Source organism: Radiomyces spectabilis (assembly GCF_025331425.1).
Source record: "Radiomyces spectabilis strain NRRL 2753 chromosome Unknown BYT42scaffold_10, whole genome shotgun sequence".
NCBI lineage: Eukaryota > Fungi > Mucoromycota > Mucoromycetes > Mucorales > Radiomycetaceae > Radiomyces > Radiomyces spectabilis.
Genome location: NW_026251935.1, coordinates 316888 through 334525, shown reverse-complemented (window position 1 = coordinate 334525; position 17638 = coordinate 316888). Strand labels below are relative to the sequence as shown.

At 43.4% G+C, this 17638-nt stretch overlaps 6 protein-coding genes across 6 annotated transcripts; all 6 read right to left on the bottom strand.

Annotated features, from left to right (window-relative positions):
• Positions 1-221: 221 nt before the first annotated feature.
• Positions 222-2560, bottom strand: BYT42DRAFT_46655 (uncharacterized protein). Its single transcript, XM_051563516.1, has 3 exons — positions 835-2560; positions 566-761; positions 222-488 (listed from the first exon to the last, which is right to left on the bottom strand). The coding sequence occupies exons 1-3, from the start codon at positions 2082-2084 to the stop codon at positions 288-290; spliced, it is 1647 nt and encodes a 548-aa protein (XP_051420932.1). The 5' UTR covers positions 2085-2560; the 3' UTR covers positions 222-287.
• On the bottom strand, positions 2400-4408 carry BYT42DRAFT_578082 (uncharacterized protein). The gene is made up of 11 exons (XM_051569243.1): positions 4387-4408; positions 4259-4328; positions 3879-4197; positions 3669-3796; positions 3535-3615; positions 3283-3477; positions 3149-3225; positions 3014-3090; positions 2642-2955; positions 2492-2572; positions 2400-2419 (listed from the first exon to the last, which is right to left on the bottom strand). The coding sequence occupies exons 1-9, from the start codon at positions 4397-4399 to the stop codon at positions 2848-2850; spliced, it is 1068 nt and encodes a 355-aa protein (XP_051420931.1). The 5' UTR covers positions 4400-4408; the 3' UTR covers positions 2400-2419; positions 2492-2572; positions 2642-2847.
• Positions 4409-5431: 1023 nt separating this feature from the next.
• Positions 5432-6668, bottom strand: BYT42DRAFT_616009 (uncharacterized protein; the record flags this gene model as incomplete). The annotated part of the gene is made up of 3 exons (XM_051572023.1): positions 5432-5710; positions 5794-6270; positions 6558-6668. 3 exons carry the CDS (start codon positions 6666-6668, stop codon positions 5432-5434), a joined length of 867 nt encoding a protein of 288 aa, XP_051420930.1.
• A 3753-nt stretch (positions 6669-10421) lies between these two features.
• On the bottom strand, positions 10422-11769 carry BYT42DRAFT_578068 (uncharacterized protein). Its single transcript, XM_051569242.1, has 3 exons — positions 11167-11769; positions 10881-11085; positions 10422-10819 (listed from the first exon to the last, which is right to left on the bottom strand). The coding sequence occupies exons 1-3, from the start codon at positions 11702-11704 to the stop codon at positions 10621-10623; spliced, it is 942 nt and encodes a 313-aa protein (XP_051420929.1). The 5' UTR covers positions 11705-11769; the 3' UTR covers positions 10422-10620.
• BYT42DRAFT_578067 (uncharacterized protein) lies at positions 11770-13136 on the bottom strand. Its single transcript, XM_051569241.1, has 2 exons — positions 12043-13136; positions 11770-11968 (listed from the first exon to the last, which is right to left on the bottom strand). The coding sequence occupies exons 1-2, from the start codon at positions 12692-12694 to the stop codon at positions 11877-11879; spliced, it is 744 nt and encodes a 247-aa protein (XP_051420928.1). The 5' UTR covers positions 12695-13136; the 3' UTR covers positions 11770-11876.
• Positions 13137-15201: 2065 nt separating this feature from the next.
• On the bottom strand, positions 15202-16697 carry BYT42DRAFT_578061 (uncharacterized protein). The gene is made up of 4 exons (XM_051569240.1): positions 16299-16697; positions 15979-16204; positions 15846-15885; positions 15202-15717 (listed from the first exon to the last, which is right to left on the bottom strand). Exons 1-4 carry the CDS (start codon positions 16490-16492, stop codon positions 15392-15394), a joined length of 786 nt encoding a protein of 261 aa, XP_051420927.1. The 5' UTR covers positions 16493-16697; the 3' UTR covers positions 15202-15391.
• Positions 16698-17638: the final 941 nt, after the last annotated feature.

Genomic DNA, 17638 nt, shown 5'->3' with positions numbered 1-17638 from the left:
AGCATGTTAGAAAAAAAAACGATATGGATTATATACATTTTGAATAAAAGCAGGTAAAATAAATGAAAATCAACCATGAATCAAGAACAGGAAAATACTTAGTTACGGGCCAGCCGCGCTTAGCTATTAACCATGGTGGCATCTCGCAACTCAAAGTAAGTAGAAGCAAACAATGAGTAGGACACAGAGACATCCCAATCGATCAAATGCAAGAATTTCCACTCCAACAGGTTCCTAAACACAGTTAGCACCAGAGATATCGGATTCTGTATCACAGATTCATGTACTTACATCAAGTCCCTGTCCATTTCCGGATACATGTTCAAGAAATCTGAATTATAGACTGCGCAGTCATCCCACACTTTGACGGTCACCAGCATGCCAGCTAACAGGATGTATCGCCAGTTTGCATCACAAATATGCTGCTGAGAAGTGGTCAGCATACGCTCGATATAGATAAGCATAATAATGGCATGCTCCACCGATGTCTGCGGATATACAAACTAAAACGTTAGTGGCTGATCACGTTTCCCTGATCATCATAAAAAGAGAAGAATGATATTACCGAACTGCATTCAATGATATAGGCCATTTGATCGTATATCTCTTCCCAGTGGGTGGTAGGAAGGTAATTGTAGAGCAGGCTAGAAGTATCCGGATCGTCATCGCATAAGCAAGGATGAGCTGTAAATGCGGGATCGGATTTGAAAAAGCCTTGAGTGTGACTTTCAAAAATGAGGCCATGGATCGCTTCTGCCACACTTTATGCCAATGTAAGTCAATTGATTTCACCAAATAAAGCAGCACCTTAATTAATACAGTGCTCTTTCGTACCTTTTCAACACGAATGATGCATTCTCATAACGTTGTTGCTCCGTATCGAGCTGCGATTCCCATAAAGGAGACAGCGGCGTCAGTGAAATGGATCGCGGGTGGAATTGGTTTTCTTCTACCGCCGGTTCTTTTCTTCCCATATTTTTCTTGATGTAAGGTACCGAATTCTCGTGTGCCAAATGAGTTTCGGTCTTGCTGAACTTGACACGTTTATTCTGAGCGGGTATCTGGGGCGCATCTAGAAAGCTTTTTTCTGCATGATTGGGTTTCCAGAGCGGCAAGGTGTACACTATCCCCGTGTCAAACTCTGTTCTCAGATTCAGCGCATTGGGATAATAAGGTCCCTCGTCATCCAAATCGATGTCTTCCAACGGATAATCAGACGTCGTTTCGATCGATTCAGGTGTAGCCGAATCACTGACGTCAGAAACGGAGCGCGTGCCTTCATATGGGTACGATGCATCTTGCTGCACCACTGAAAACCCGTTATTCGAAAGTCGATCATGATTCGTTCCAAGGAACAACACTTGCTCGCTGCGTGACATCTGAGGATTGACGGTGCCGTCCGCTAAAGTTTTGGCTGGACGAGCGCTGCTGAAAGTAGAATCCACCTGCGAAGTCTCTGGCACCGTGGTATGGGAAGGATGAGGTGAGGGTGAGGTGTCATGGTTGCCGAGGAGGTTGCGGTGCTGAGGGTTACTAGGAATTCGCTTTATAATATTGCGGACTTTGTTGCCAAGGCTGAAGATGATCCCGGAGATATTCCGTCGAGGCGGTTTCACGGATTCAGGGGAACTGGATACTGAATGTGAACCAGTCGAAACACCGTGCTCCAAGATGCTTTCTGTACTGCGGTCCAAATATTGACAGTCGGAAATATTTTCCGGTTTGTTGGTTATGGCAGCGATCTGCAGCGGGACAATGTGCTTGTTTTTTCTCCTGAGAATCGAACCCCACCGCGAAGTTTGCGATCGCGTCGGTAAAGGGCTCGATTTTTTGGCCAAAGTGGCATTAGTGCATGCGACGATCCAAGAAGAGAGATGTTGGCGGAAGTATTGCGCCGCTTCCGAAACATTTTCATCGGATTGCTGCTCTTGGTTCAACAGATCATCGATCTTGGGCAACAGGGCGCGGACGCCTGGAAGCAAATGTTCCGGTATGGGCAAAAACCTTGTCTTTTGCGAATCCTCCGGTGCGATCTTATTGCCAAGCGACGTAGGCACCGTATTACTTCGACGAGTAGTGTGCATGACGTGATCGCCGCAAGTAAGGAAGATGCTAAGACCTGTTGTTCTTGGATAAATGGATCTGTGCTTTGGAAAGAATCAATGATGAAAGGTTTGAAAACAATAGAGCAGTAAATTGGTGGAAAACAAGTAACAAGAGGAGAAACAGTAAATAAGAAAAAAAAGATTATGGGGCGGATCAAGAAGAATGTTGACACAGCATTGCAGGGAATTTTTGAACGGATTGGCTTTTGAACCGACATTGAACAATGCCACTCCCCATTGGCTCGCCGTCCTCATCTGTTAGAATGAAATCCTGCTCACCCTCGCGATTCATCATTATGAACGCAGCATCTTCTCTTGTTTAATGAACAAGGAACCAGTGAGATATGTCATGTCCTTTGTCCGAGGCTGCGGTTATTTTTGCGTACCGTGCAGAAATTAAAATTTTTTCTCGTACCCCAGTGTTCTATCTACAGCAAAAACAGTAGACCCTGTTGAAAGCATAGTCTCTGGATTTTCCGTCACTTTCCTCGCATTGGAAAATTCTGAGTTTATCAATTTAGCTGGCATGGGTTTACCTGCACCGAAATTACCAACTTCCTGGACCAGTCAAGGAAATGGCAAACGCAGCTAGTTAGCTATAGTTGACTTCAATACGACAAAAAAGTGAGATACAGTAAACACAATATACTTGAGGAATCAATAATATGGATGGTGTAAAATGGATGTTTCTATGTACATTTGATGTTTTTCAATGAAAGAATGGTGGCAGGGATACTCAAGTTTACAATTCGATATAGCGCTTCTCTTGCTTCTCCTTCTTTTGACTTGCCGTGGTAGCTTTAGCATTTTTTGAACGGAGCAGTTGATTCAGTTCGGTCATTGATCGTTTCTAAAGCAAATATGAATGATCAGGATGTAGGTCATTTGACGTCTGACCGCAATTTTACCTTTGCTGCCGCCTCTTCGCTGGTTTGTGGTCGCTTCAGCCCAAGTTTCATGATAGCATCTCTGGATAAAATGGGATCTTGGAGAAAGATAAACGATAAGCGTTTTTGTTTCTCTTATTCATTATTTTAACTTACTTTTTTCTTCTTCTTGTATACCCCACGATTTTCTGATCATGACTGCCCCAGGATCAGTTCGTCCTTTGAGGAAATCGCTGTAATGCAAAATTCAATACGATGATCCTCCTCTTCTTACACATTCAAACGTTTACCTCAGAGCGGATCGTTCTTTCTCATTCTTCATTTTATTGATCTGTGGTCGAGCTTTCAATTCTCGCCCGTCTGTTGTCACGGCGCCTCTGCCTTTGATCACATAGGTTTCTTCTTTCGATCGTCGCGCAGCCGATTGTGTTGCCGAAATACCATGCTCTGTCGCCTGAGCCCATCGTACATCCAACCCGGTATTTCTGCCGATTCCCAGCTGTCAGCGAGGTTCATATTCACGATGGTGACCCATTACTTACCCCGAAGCGAGTTCCATGCGGCCATTTTTCGACATGTTGTACGCTTTCGTGATGTGTCGCTCACAAAGATCGCCCATGCGTCTAGTAATATCAGTCAGAAAAGTCTCATTTCCAATTTGGCCAAATAGTCATACCTGTCAATCATTGCCTCACACTGCTTATCCTTCTGTACCAATGCTTCGCATCGACCCATATCCAGACTTTGTCCAAGCACACAAATTTGTCTCACTTCATTTGCATGTAACGCCGCAGCAACGCCTACCTATATATCAGTTCGTTAATATTTCACCCACCCATCCATGCACAGCCATAGTATATTTATACACAGCTCACGCTAGACTTACCTCCTGAGGCATTAAAATGGTGGGTTTGAGGACAGTGACGACTGCACCGATGGCAATGTCGCTTTGATATTTCTTAAAGGCCCGTCCAAAGACAAATAGATGAAAATCGGTTCCGCGCATATTGGTTAATCGAGCGACGCAAAAATCCGCTTTATGATGCACGCGATCAACAATGCCTGTGGTTGCCCAGTTATCAGACGGTCGCGCACCGACGCGAATTGACCGCCACTGCGCAAGATGTTTGTCCAGTTGATGAAGTGCAATATGATCCAAGCCAGAAAGTTTATGATTCATATTTGCTTCGGATATGTTGCGACATCTAGATCACAGCACAATGTTAGCCGCGTACGTCTGTAGCAGTATCCTCAAGAAACACTTGCTGTAGCCGAAATCCAAACGAAGTATCGATCGTTTCCGTGTCGCCCTCGACGTATGCGGACAAAATCGACTCTGAAGTTTCTTAGCACTTGTCATGCTGACAATTCCTGTGATTCTGGCATCTTCTTACTTTGATTGTCCATGTCCTTCAGTGCGATGAATGAAAGGAACCATTTCAAATGCATGCGCGCCCGAAATGTCACGCGCGTGACTGCTTTATCACAGAGCGGTGCTGTTTTATCAGGGACAGACACCATCTGCATAATGTCTTTTTCTTTTTTACTTTTGGATATACGCGTTTTTCCGTTCCAATAATTCTAAGTTACCCAAGAGACCAGGCCAAGTATAAATTAATAACCATGTGTTGTATGCATGGAAGCCAGTTGCAAGCGACTGTTGCGTTTGTAATGTTGATGCATTCTCAGAAAAAAAATGAAATTTATAACACAGTAGCACAAAGAGAGCTGGGTACTTTCATGAAAGAATCTTAATACATGGGCCAAGAACTGCAAAGAACGTACTTTTCGTACTTTTGATGGGCCAGAGTTTGATGATTCAGGCAGTTTTTACTCAACAAATCATTGAATACTTCAGTAGGACATTCGAATAAACTATTTGCGCCCCCATTCTTTGCGTTAAAAGCCCAGCGCGTTTCATATTCCCAAACAAACCTTCTAATGGCGTCCACTGCGGGTTATGCTGCTATGCAAATCTCTGCTCATCTAATTCACCGCAAATCTCCGCATTTGGACCATTTTGTAGACTTCATCTATAAAGGTTTGCTGTAGATTCTGTCGTAGGTTTACTGTAGAACGGGAATAGTCTTCGACCATAGAAGTGCCGTAGATTTGCCATAGAAATGCCATAGATACGCCGTACTATGAAGGTAAAGGTTTAAAGCATAGTATTCGAGAGGATGGAATGATAATGAGTATTGACATGATGATACAAACAGTAGTAGTGCTTTATTCACGTGAAGCTATAGCAACCTAAACATTTTTTATTATTTCGTCATCGATCTTTTCTTTCCTAGCATCCTTTTTTCTAAAGATTTCGTTGCTTATCCATATTTCGATTGATGTCCAGGATGGTGCATCATTGTTGCTACTGCGGGTATATCGCCAGTTGCCAGTATCAGATGTGCCCTTGCGGTATACACTTTGCCATCGTCACCTTCAACTTCCATCGGTATGTCTTGCTGTAAACCCTTCGATTCTTTCAGCATCGGCTTCAAAAACTGAACAAGTTCTTGGGCGTTCGGGGGCCAGGCAAAACACAAGCTTGGAGCATATTGCGATTCTCATAGTGAAGGATCGATGGAAATTCATGATGAGCCCCATGATCAGATCAACTTTTACATCCATAGACGCAAGGATCTTGGCAAAGGTTTGTAGGAAATGCTGCACAGATTCAAAGACCTCATGGTTGGCTCGCCAGATGGTCGAACCTTGGATCTGGAAAGCAGGTATGTCACGGAGCAACGAGGACAGTAGGAACAGGGGAGGTACTATAAACCTGGTTTTGCAAGTCGACAAACTTGGCTAGGACAGTCTTGGTGCGTTGGATATCCCGTCATGATATCTTTCAAGACGTTTGGACGTGCAGTGGTGATGACAACTCCATATTGGAGAACCAACTTGTCCAGTTTTTGTCGGTAATGGCTGATGTTCGTTTTCAGAACAGCCTCGACGTTTGCGTGCTGAGACGCAGCAGTACCTTGGATGAAGGTAGGTCCCTTGGGAGCAGGGGAAGCAGGAGGAACATCCACAGGAGCGGACCTGAGGTGTAAGATGGTCATCTGTTTGCCTTTTGCTGTGAAGCCGTCTGTGTAAAATGCCAGCGCGATATCCAGCTCGTCTTCGAACAAGCCGTCTCCGTGCATCATGTACACGCTACCATCGAATATGTCTTCAAACAAGCCTTCATCAGACGTTTGTCCTGTTGATCTATACAATAATTCGTTTCGTGTTGCTTGATCGTAGATCAGCAGTTCAAGCTGACTTTTCAGCGATAACTACTGAACGATTGCGTATGGTTCCTTCTTCAACGATCCATCCCGCTTGCGTTTCTTCGTGATATATCTTGGTATTTTGCAATACTTGCAAATTTATGACTTCTCCAATCGCTGGAACATCTTGCAACCGCTTCGACAGACATGATACGCAGTTGCCTGGATCGGGTATTCGTCTACTTCTTTGCTTTTTCGTAACTATGTAACGGCTCCAGGACACCTTTCGTATAGCGGTTCATGATTTTGACGACAGAGTTGAGACCTTCCCTCGAAAGGCCACGTTTGATTACCGATTCGACAAATAGCGATTTGCTGGTCTGCTCAGAATTGTCCTCCATAGGCGTGTCGGAGCCGTCAGGAGAACTTAGCGAGCTTGCGTTTTCATTGTCAGTCAAAGCCATAATCGTCGTAATCACCGTGCTGATCTGACAAAGGCTTACTACGTGTCTCCAGCGGCTGGCTTTCAGTTACATTGCTTTCGTGAACATCGTTAGCGGAATCCTCATCTCTAGCACTACAAATCATCAATACGTAGCTGTAGAAAAAACGATCCAACGAACCTTTGCCCAGACTGCTCGACAGGACCGTATAATTGATTAAATATCTTGCGTTCTTATGCGTCTATCTACAAAACGGTGAGCCACCCACCCCAACCTACAGCTCACCTCACCTCATCTCATCTCACCTCACTTCATCTCACCTCACTTCACCTCACCTCAACCCATCCTCATTTCCCTTATTTTGCATTTTTCCATTTTCCTCTTCCCCTGGAGGTCTTTTTTTTATACCGCAGTTTTCGTGTCTTTTTTTTTTTTTCCCTTCCCACCTTTTTTCCGCCTTTCTTAACCCACCCATTCACCTACCTTACTTCACTTAACTTGCATCGAAGCTGCCTGACATTGCTGTACCAACACTGCAAAAGAGAGTTAGCTGCTGACCTACTATAAAAACAGAGAAAGATCAAGTCAGTAAAAAGGATGCTCCGTAACCAATTTAGCAATAAAACATCGCTGTTAGTGCTTGTCATCCATCATCCTTCGAGTGGAAGCTAAAAGAAAGAAGAAAGGGTGACGCATCATATTAGTAGCTTATCGGATGAGTTGTTGAGAGATCAGAAGTGGTAAAAGGAGTAAAAAGAAGAGGAAGAAGAACAAAGAAAACAAAAAAAAAACGACGCCCTTTTTCGTTTTATCATTCATCGTTATCCGTCGTCGTTTGAAAATAATTTTTCACATAAAGTTTGCTTCTGTTCATTTCATTGGATTGAATCCATCATTAGCATCATGTCGACAGTATTCATGCCTCTTTTTACAACGAATAGCCCTAATTTGACTACCGTCGTTTTTTGATCAGGGTCCTCGGTTACCAAAAAAGGCATGTCTAGCAAAATCAATCTTTCTAACGAGTTTCCATCTCGATAAAAAAAAAAGACGCGGAAAGCGGTGAATCCACCATTATTTCGGCTAAGGGAAACGGCGGTGTCAAAACAGTAAAGCGTCAGTTTAAAAAAGTCATGGAAAATGAAGTGGCCAGGTCCATGCGTAAAATAAAGTTGGCTCCGATAAAACAAAGATAAAAGAGGCTCCGTGAATGGCGCCACTTGTGGACATTCTGCATAAATGACGTGAGAATAATATTTCCAGCTTATGGCACTTCCCTTTTTTTTTTTTTATAATAGTGCTAGTTCGCTGTTGATGTATATCACTGCCTGTCAACATAACAGACGGATGAAGTTTTGTGTATGTTGTCATAGAGAAGCTTGCTGGAGTATCATAGCAAATTCAGGTTTGATTCATTCGCGCCGGATGGCACCCGCTATGCTGCGGGATATTGCTGACCCTTTTTTTGGATGTCCGCCCATCAATCCAAGTTTATTTTTACGCACGGACCCTGTTACTCCATTTGCAGAGCTTCTTTAAATATTGACACTTTACTTTTAACGCACCATCGTTTCCCTTGCCCAGAATAATGGTGGATTCACCACTTTCCGCGTCTTTTTTTTTTATCGAGATGGAAACTCGTTAGAAAGATTGGTTTTGCTAGACATGCCTTTTTTGGTAACCGAGGACCCTGATCAAAAAACGACGGTAGTCAAATTAGGGCTATTCGTTGTAAAAAGAGGCATGAATACTGTCGACATGATGCTAATGATGGATTCAATCCAATGAAATGAACAGAAGCAAACTTTATGTGAAAAATTATTTTCAAACGACGACGGATAACGATGAATGATAAAACGAAAAAGGGCGTCGTTTTTTTTGTTTTCTTTGTTCTTCTTCCTCTTCTTTTTACTCCTTTTACCACTTCTGATCTCTCAACAACTCATCCGATAAGCTACTAATATGATGCGTCACCCTTTCTTCTTTCTTTTAGCTTCCACTCGAAGGATGATGGATGACAAGCACTAACAGCGATGTTTTATTGCTAAATTGGTTACGGAGCATCCTTTTTACTGACTTGATCTTTCTCTGTTTTTATAGTAGGTCAGCAGCTAACTCTCTTTTGCAGTGTTGGTACAGCAATGTCAGGCAGCTTCGATGCAAGTTAAGTGAAGTAAGGTAGGTGAAATGGATGGGTTAAAAAAAAGAAAAAAAAAAACACTGCAAGAAAAAAAGGCCAGGCGGAAAAAAGTGGGAAGGGGAAATAATAAAAAGACATAAAAAAAGGACACAAAAAAAGGAAAATTAAAAGAAACTGCAGTATAAAAAAAAAGAGCGCCAGGGAAAAAAAGTTGGCCGACAAAGGAAGAGGAAAATGGAAAAAAAAATGGAAATGCTGGAAATAGGAGATGGGAAATGGGCGGTGGAGATGGTGGGATGAGGTGAGGTGAGACGAAGTGGAGAGGAAGGTGTGGGTGTGGGTGGGGCTGACCTTTTAGTGAACAGACAAATTCGACGCGGTTGCTGTCAAAGGGTGAGTAGTCTATTTTTCTTTTTTTCGCTTGTCATTTTTGTTTGTCATCCATCATCCTCCGCCGCTGTCTGTCTTTAATCTTTGCCATGGTTCCTTCTCTCTGGTTGCCAGGAAATCCCACTGGTTCCAAGTGCCTTTCTACGCGGTGCTCTAGTATAGTCTATTTGTAATTGTAGTCTATTGTACTAAGTTTGTCTCTTTATGTAAATCACTCACTTGCAGTGTTGTATGAACAGATCTGAAATACAAGTGAAGTTGCATAGTTGGTCTTAGATAACATTGGAACTATTTTATGATCGCGTTACGTACGACATGGCAAAGGGGGTCGAACTTCAGTTGCCTCGTTACTGAGCCCCCAATTTACACTATTTGTTGATAAGGAAAACGGTTGTTGGACGGCTGAACAATGTTTGCGACCCTCTGGCCCTTTCGCAAATGTGGTCTGATGAAGAGAACTGATACGGTACCATACTACAGACGGCGTTAACGGCCATTATAATTGATCCAATAGGAGACTCTGATGGCGGGATCCGTATGATATTTTTCCATACAGTAGGTGGTTAGCGAAATCAACAACGGTGGGATCGCTATGGGGCCTAAGGTGGCGCTTCATATGGTGTCGAAAAAACAGACCCCGTACGGATTCTTTCAATTTCGAATTTACACGGATCAGTCCAAGCACCTGTGACTGCACCTCAACCAATTAACATGAACAAGGCCGGTTCGAACAAGACGGCCGCGATCAAGATAGCTTCTTCGGCGAGCAATCAAACTCGAAAAAGGTGTGTTGCCCTGTACTTCTTTTATCGGTTGAAAACCTATCCGAAGCAAAAAAAAAAAAAAAAAAAGTGACCTGCAAGTCTGTGCGCGTCCATCTACCATAGAGATTATGGCTGCACTGTAATTGAATGGGGCTCTGAAATTCTTTGGGCATCATCACAATTGCTTATCTCATCAAAGGGGACAGAGAATCACATTGTTTTCAACTCGTGCGTAACGGCGTTACGTAATTCAGTTTCTAACGCAAGTTTTTTGGCATGGGACGATCCAGGTCACACCAAATCAGTCTATAGTCATGGCAGCCAGAAATAAAATATCTTCCTTTTTTTTCCATGTTATGTCGCGGAGAGAGATGATGTCGACGAATTGGTCAAATGTTTTTACGGTTTCCGTTGAGAAAAAATGCACAACAGACGATTCAGGTCTGATGAAAAAGAAATGACTATATGCAAATGGTCTGCCCATTAGAGAATTTTCCGTCGGCCTCATGCTGTTAAAGGAAAAATAAACTTCTATAGACGCATAAAGTGTAACAATGAAACAAGCATTGAACATGCAGCAAGATGCGAGGGTCATTTTGACTTTCAACAGGTGAAGGAAAACAAAGGGCGATACTCTGACATTTATTGAATAATGAAAAAATACAACAATGGGAATGGCTTATGCATTGATGACGGTGCCTCCGTTGGGATGGATGACCTGGCCCGTGATGAATGATGCGCTGTCGGAAGCCAAGAACACAAAGGCAGCAGCTACTTCGGCGGGCTGAGCAGGACGCTTGAAGGGCGGGAAAGAACCGAAATTGTGAATTTCTTCCTCGGAAAAGGTGTTGGGAATCAAAGGCGTCCATACAGGGCCACTAATGAGAATGAATATGGTTAAGACCTGTCGCTGGCTGAATCATGTAGCAATGAACTTACGGTGCAACAGCATTGACACGGATGCGGCGAGGAGCCAATTGCTGCGACAAGGCTCGAGTGAATGACACCACGGCACCCTTGGTAGCAGAATAATCAACCAGCAGATCCATACCACGATAAGCAGCAATCGAAGCCGTGTTCAAAATCACTCCTCCGGCCACTAAATGCTGGCAAACAAGCTTGGTCATGAAGATCGGTCCAAAGACTAAGATAAGCAAAGGGGTGGTTTAGTCCATACATCCTCTAGATAGAGCAGAGCAGGGATTGGGGATAGCTATGAACTTACCGTTGGTTCGGAATGTACGTTCAACAGTGGCACAATCGAGATCTTCGACTCTCAAAACCTTGTGTTGTTCTGCAGCGTTGTTCACCAAAATATCGATGCGACCAAATGCTTGCATGTGAGAATCGAGAATTTCTTGGCAGTTCTTCTCGTAACCAATATCGCGAGCAATGAGATTGATCTTGCACTTGCTTTGAGCTTCGATCGTATTCTTGGTGTACAAGGCATCGGCATCTTCTCGTTCATCACGATACACAATGGTGATACCGGCCACACCTTCCAAGGCATAAAGAGTAGCGATGGATCGGCCAATCCCACTGTCGGCACCGGTAATCAACGCATACTTGCCTTCCAATTTTCCAGACCCAACATACGGCTTGAAACAAGGCTTGCCTTGAGCATCAAAGGAAGGAAGATGTTGCACGACGGGGGCCGGTTTCAGTTCAGAAGCAATGCCGGTCTTCTGGTAAGACAACTTCTTGCGGATTTCGTTGAAATCATAGACGTCCTGGGGAAGTTCTTCGTCAAAGCCAACAGTCATGGTAGAGAAAAAATTTATTGTTCAGTGGAGAAAATGCGGGAGGGTATATGCAATAGATGAATCGAAGAAAAGTCGAGTCGAGGAAGGAAAAAAAAGGGGGACCTTTATATTAACAAAATGGCGGTGGGGGCGATGAATGACCAACAATGAACGAACGGTTGATGTTGAAATTTCAGTGTGTTTGTCTGCGCTTTGGGTTGTGCATCATCTGTTGATATTCTTGTTGTTTGTTGCTAAGATTTGTTTTCAGATACTGCGCCATGTCTAATAAAAGCACATGGAAAGAGGGCTCTGCATTAACACATCCGAAAACCGTGCAGTTTGCCGTCACACATTACCTGCGCATTGCATATCGGCCGTAAACACGAGAACGCCCTTCGTAAGCGGGCTCGGCGGTAATGTATCACGAGAAGCAATAAATAATACCGGCAATTTATTCCACCACAAGTGCGGTTTCAACTCGGGAAGCCATTGGCTGAGTCGTTCAGCCACTGTATGCTGATCCACGGCGGGATCAAACATGAGAAGGCGGTTTTGCAGGATATGTTTAGCCGTCCACTCCGTGGGAACACCTGACTGTTGATACAGCGCTTCTGCAAACTCCTCGGACAGGCTTTTTTGTTTCTTGGTCTTGGTGGACTGAGCAACCATAGATTCCACGATATCCTTGTCTGAAGGCAGAATGTCGACACCAATCTCGTGGCATAGATTAAAGAACGATCGCACAGTTAACCACTCGGACAGTGAAGCATTGAAATCGCCTTTAACGTGTTTTTTAGACTTGCTGTAGAATTCCAGGCGACATGCGTCTTGTTTGGATGGGGAGGCTGAAGTCGGTTTCAGGATAGGATTCAAGGCACCATACAATCGCTGCAAGGATTGCGCATTGGTGGCTTTTTTTACGGCGTCATGGTGAAAAAAGTCGGGATGAACTTGCAATACAAGTTTTTTAAGATATGGCTTGATTAGCGTAGCTGCCTTGCCTGTCATGGCATCAGCTAAAAGGAACGACGGTGATTTATTTGAGGGAGGGATAAGGCAAGCCAACAAAAGAAAAACATTTTTTCATTATCAGTGCGCCGGTTGAAATAAGACCCATTTCATACATTTTGCTTTAATGCACAGAATGAAGAGGTATACAAAGAATAGCCTGCGAATGAAAAATGATATCACTATGGCAAAGTTAGACAAAAAGGATTGTAAAACTAGCGATGGACCACTGCCGATCACCCAATATTAAGGGTTTCCAAGTAGCACCTTGGATTCATTGATGAATGAAAGCGGAAAATAGTCTTTGTAAGTCTGAGTGGATTTCCTGGAGTCGTTCGACTCATAAATGAAGCGAACCAAGCAATCTATAGAATCCATAACAGGGCCTTGCCGTTCCACAATAAAGAATTAAGGAGCATATATTTGGTTCGTTTCATGTGCAGCTTGGCTCTCATATACTACATGATATTCAGGACAAGAATTTCTCTTCACAACAACACAGCTAAGCAACAAGTTACGAAATGGCTCTCAGATCTTTTTTTTTTTTTTGGAGAATTGCTGTACTTGACTATTACCATCTCCTAGATATATATATATATGCCATACAAAAAGATATATAGAACTTCAAAGGAAAGAATACCAATACAAAGTTGCAAAGTAAGAATGATAAGAATAAGTGGAGGTCAATTATGTTATGTTCGCCTGTAACTACGATACGGGTACAAGTGCCAAGTTTGCAATGCATATTCTTGGTCATACTATTGGAAAAATAAAGAAGCGTGTTATTGTTGCGTATTCAATAAAAAGATTAATACCGTGAACGACAAGTTGACTACAAAAAGATGATTTGTTGGCTCATAAAATAGTAAGAAGTGGCCATCCTACTCCACTGGATGGTAGCCAGTGTGACGTTGACTGTCGCGCAGTTCGTGGTAGTTGAAGTACCCAGTTACGGTTATCAATTAACTGACGCAAATATAACAATTCTGTTAAAGGTACTTTTTCAATAGAATGAGGTGTTCCATTGTCAATACTTGCAGAGCTCATTGGAAGTAAAGCCATCAGAAGCTTGAAAGATGGCGCTGATGCAATTTTCAATGTCAGCGCTCTTCCATTTTTTTTTCCACGAGTTTCCTACGCGTTGGGCCGCACACTCCACACCGCTTTGAGAGGAAAGAAAAAAATAGAAATAAAGAATGGCGAAAGACATGGACAATAATCATCCGGAAACGTCTTCGACCTCCCTGTTTACAACGGGGAATGTCTACTCTATTGTACGGATATATGACATGAACGATCCATCCGGCAAGTCTCAATCATTACGAGTGTAAGTGCCTTTTCTCCTGGGAACTATAACGAGAATCACGCTCATCCTGGAATGATCTATAGATTCGCAGATAAAGAACAAGCCTATGCAGCCGCATTTGTAGAACTTACAGTATATGCCAACAACTACGCCAAAGTATGGACACAGGAAGCGAGCGTCGAACAACGAAAACGGCTCGTAGACGTCTGCAAACGTGTCGAGACATTGCGCACTACATATGAAGATCGATTCACCGATCTGTCGACATCAGTCAGCAAAATCTTTGGCAAAGAATACCCACGTATTGATGTTATCCCAGTTTCTTTATGGAAATCACCTCAAGTCACCGAGCCTTATTGCAAAATTAGTCTGAGGAATCTTTTGGATACAGTTCAGTCTACTGTCGAAGACGATGAAGAAGATTTGGCTAATAGTGACGGCGAGGATGATGATGAAGACGAAGACGAAGACGAAGGTGAGGAGGATGAAGAGGAAGACGCAGAGGACGGCGAAGATGAAGGAGACGAGGAAGATCTTGACGGCGAAGATGAAAACGAAGACGACGATAATGATGAACAGGATGAGGAGGATATTGCTGCGGAAGATGAAAGTCTAGAAGAAGACCTTGATGATAATGTTGATGAAGAAGACGACGATAATGATAATAATATCGACAACGATGAAGAAGACGACGAAGTGGAGGGTGGCGATTTCAGTATGACAAATGATGACCATGACCAGGATCACGACGAGACAGATAGACTTGAAGTATTTCAAGAAGATGTCGATGATGAACAAGAAGGAGATGATGATGATGAGGAAGAGGAGGAGGAGGAGGATGCACGATCTGAACTGCTGGAACCTGGTTCTGAAGATCTTCCAGTAAAGAAACGTCGACATGAAGATGACAGCGAACTGGACGAAATCGATGAAGACGTCGATGAATTGGACGATGAGGACGAACTGTCAGTTAAACGACGTCGCGTTCCGGCATAATATTTGATTCTTCATCATCAGTCTGACCAGCATTATCATACATTCTCTGCATGCAAATTTCTAGGATTCAACTTCAACTCTTCTTTTTTTTTTGTTCAACCATTTCCCTCCCCCCGTGTCACATAAGCTGAACAAAAGACACCTTGTTCTAAAAACTTGTTTCTCCAAATCATACAATACAACTATATACATTTCTTGTATACCAGTTACTGGCCATCTCGGTTTCTTTTATGCTTGCTCTTTTTTATATAGGATGATTAATATCTTTGCACTTCAATTTTTCGTTCCAATCGATTAGCGGCTAATCGTTGATGCTTCCTGGATCCAGTCAATGCAAAGTTAAGAAGGAAAAGAAAGAAGAAAAATAGGGGGGAGAATCTAGCTTTGCAGATATTTTAAGGCTTGGGAATACGCAAAGTCTTGCTGATCATCATTGTACCACTGCATGCATACACCAACACCAGAGGATGCCAGCTCCAACCGCCGAGGGTGGCGGTACCAAACGGCAGTGCGTCCAAATATCGATTGTTGGCTACAAAGTACGATAGCAGTCCTACTAGTGCTAATGATGTGGGAATCGGGGTGCCTTCGAAATACGCTACTTTGCCTGTCTCATCCTTGGGCGCCAAGGCAACCGTTGCATTGTATCTTGCCAAACGAGCAATGCCACAGCAGACAAAGTAGGTCAATACTGTAATGTCAATTTCCGTGCGCATACCCACTAACGAACAACAACAACCAATATCATCGATTTAGTCACCTATTATCCTCGCCGGCTTCTTTTCTCCTCCTTTTGAGTCCGCTGATCGCCAAGAAGAATTGGCACGATCACACAAACGATCAGCTTACCTGCAAATGCATATGACGCCGGTGCCATACCAAACGAGATCTACCGAGCCCAAGCGAAAAAAAAAAGTAGTCTTTAGCGAACCGATACACGCGATCATTGGTAAAACCACCCAATAGTTCTTTTGATTCTTACCAAATCGGCCAAACTATCGAGTTCCTGTCCAAGCAGGGAAGAATTTTTTCGCCAACGAGCCACGCGGCCGTCCATGAAATCCAAAAGCATGCCGAGAGGCATCAATATCGATGCCCGACGCAAGTCCGAGATATCGTTTGAGAGCAAATACCGCATGGAACTGAATACGGACATGACACCACACACTCCATTCATCAAGGTAATCAAATCGGCCAAGTAGAAATTACTATTCACCACTTCAAAGTCAGTTTGATTCTTTTGATCTGCCAAGCAATCGGTTCCAAAAAAAACAACAACAAAAAAATAAAACATGAGCCTACCGAACCATTGAGAAATGGCGAGGCTTCGGAATATCCGAGCCAGGGGCTGGGGTACATTCGGTGGTCTGCTTGCTAACGCGCTGAGTCATAGAACAAACAACGAAATTGCAATCGAAGCGAGGAACGGGACGGGAAAAGAAAAAAGAAACGGGTCCACTCAAACCCACTCGCCCTTTTTTGTATTCTTGCGTCATCGCTATTTTTGCGGTCGGATATGAACACCTTTTTGTTCCAGAGAACACAGGATATTGACTTGAAAATACAAAGTCATGTCTGATAATGCATCATCCATCATTCAATGGCTCCTTTTTCTCCTTGTCTTCTTTTCTTGATGCAATAGTCCCATGCCTTTGGCCACCAGGAGACAAACGAGACAAAAGGCGAAAAAAACAAGACAGTCAACAAATAGGAAATGGTCTTTCCAGCTGATCGATGATAGTTGTGTAACCAACATCCACCCGAAAAAACAGCAAATAATACCAAAACTCTAATTTTGCCAGATGCCTACTTTCGATTCACAAAAAATGACATACTTCACTTAAACCCACACGCGTTGCTACGTAGGTAAAAGCTACATAACCAAGGAACCGTATCAAGGGTCCCCTGAAACGGCCCTTTCATTTTATGAAACGAGACTCGTTTCCTCCAGAACTAGAGGCCGCCAAAATACTGGTGGCGAAACCGGGCCAACCAAAAACAGGCTGCGGAATCCACGAATCGAATACTAACACGTGATTCACCCTTCGTTAAGGTAATTGGATGGTGTTGCAATGACGGTTTTTCAGTTTCTGCATCACATGGATTTCTAAGGCAACTATGTAATCGGCACAAGCCAAAATTTTGATTTGTCTATTATTCTGCTCATGATGGCATAATCGCTTAAAAAGGAAGATCCCAAATTTCCAAAAACAACTCTGGTGATCGTTCAGACTGCGGGAAAATTAAAGGCCCCAAAACCACGTGGCCAAAAAAGGGAATTCCGTCGTGTATATTTGACCAAAGATGTTGGATTATCTGGGGGGAAGGGAAGAATTTGTTCGTTGTCTTCTTCATCAGCAGATTCACCATCTTCACGGGTAAAGACCGTACGCCTGACTTGTCCCTTGAAGCCCGCAAAAGCGACGCTTCGTATTTTCGACTTGCGATCATGTCCTGATGCCAGATCTTGCAGCAAGTCTCGCACTTGAGGGCGCAGGAAAGGGTAAAGCATCCTTCTGCCGGTTCGTGGACTCTTAGTAGACTCTTTCTCCTCCATAGCAGGAGCAACTGGGAGGGAAAAAAGCAAAGACGAGTGACCTTCGGATCTTTAACTCGCATCATCATCGATTTCTTCAGAGGAA

Coding starts and splice junctions, on each gene's coding strand:
- BYT42DRAFT_578067 (XM_051569241.1), bottom strand. CDS start 12,694: ATGACAGGCAAGGCAGCTACGCTAATCAAGCCATATCTTAAAAAACTT. Junction 11,969..12,042: donor GGCCGATATGCAATGCGCAG/GTAATGTGTGAC, acceptor TGCTTTTATTAG/ACATGGCGCAGTATCTGAAA.
- BYT42DRAFT_46655 (XM_051563516.1), bottom strand. CDS start 2,084: ATGCACACTACTCGTCGAAGTAATACGGTGCCTACGTCGCTTGGCAAT. Junction 762..834: donor GCATCATTCGTGTTGAAAAG/GTACGAAAGAGC, acceptor ATTGGCATAAAG/TGTGGCAGAAGCGATCCATG. Junction 489..565: donor ATATCATTGAATGCAGTTCG/GTAATATCATTC, acceptor GTATATCCGCAG/ACATCGGTGGAGCATGCCAT.
- BYT42DRAFT_578068 (XM_051569242.1), bottom strand. CDS start 11,704: ATGACTGTTGGCTTTGACGAAGAACTTCCCCAGGACGTCTATGATTTC. Junction 11,086..11,166: donor ACGTACATTCCGAACCAACG/GTAAGTTCATAG, acceptor TGCTTATCTTAG/TCTTTGGACCGATCTTCATG. Junction 10,820..10,880: donor CGTGTCAATGCTGTTGCACC/GTAAGTTCATTG, acceptor CATTCTCATTAG/TGGCCCTGTATGGACGCCTT.
- BYT42DRAFT_578061 (XM_051569240.1), bottom strand. CDS start 16,492: ATGACGCAAGAATACAAAAAAGGGCGAGTGGGTTTGAGTGGACCCGTT. Junction 15,886..15,978: donor TCGATAGTTTGGCCGATTTG/GTAAGAATCAAA, acceptor TGGGCTCGGTAG/ATCTCGTTTGGTATGGCACC. Junction 15,718..15,845: donor GGCGTCATATGCATTTGCAG/GTAAGCTGATCG, acceptor GTTGTTCGTTAG/TGGGTATGCGCACGGAAATT.
- BYT42DRAFT_578082 (XM_051569243.1), bottom strand. Junction 4,198..4,258: donor TCGTTTGGATTTCGGCTACA/GCAAGTGTTTCT, acceptor GCTGTGATCTAG/ATGTCGCAACATATCCGAAG. Junction 3,797..3,878: donor CCATTTTAATGCCTCAGGAG/GTAAGTCTAGCG, acceptor ACTGATATATAG/GTAGGCGTTGCTGCGGCGTT.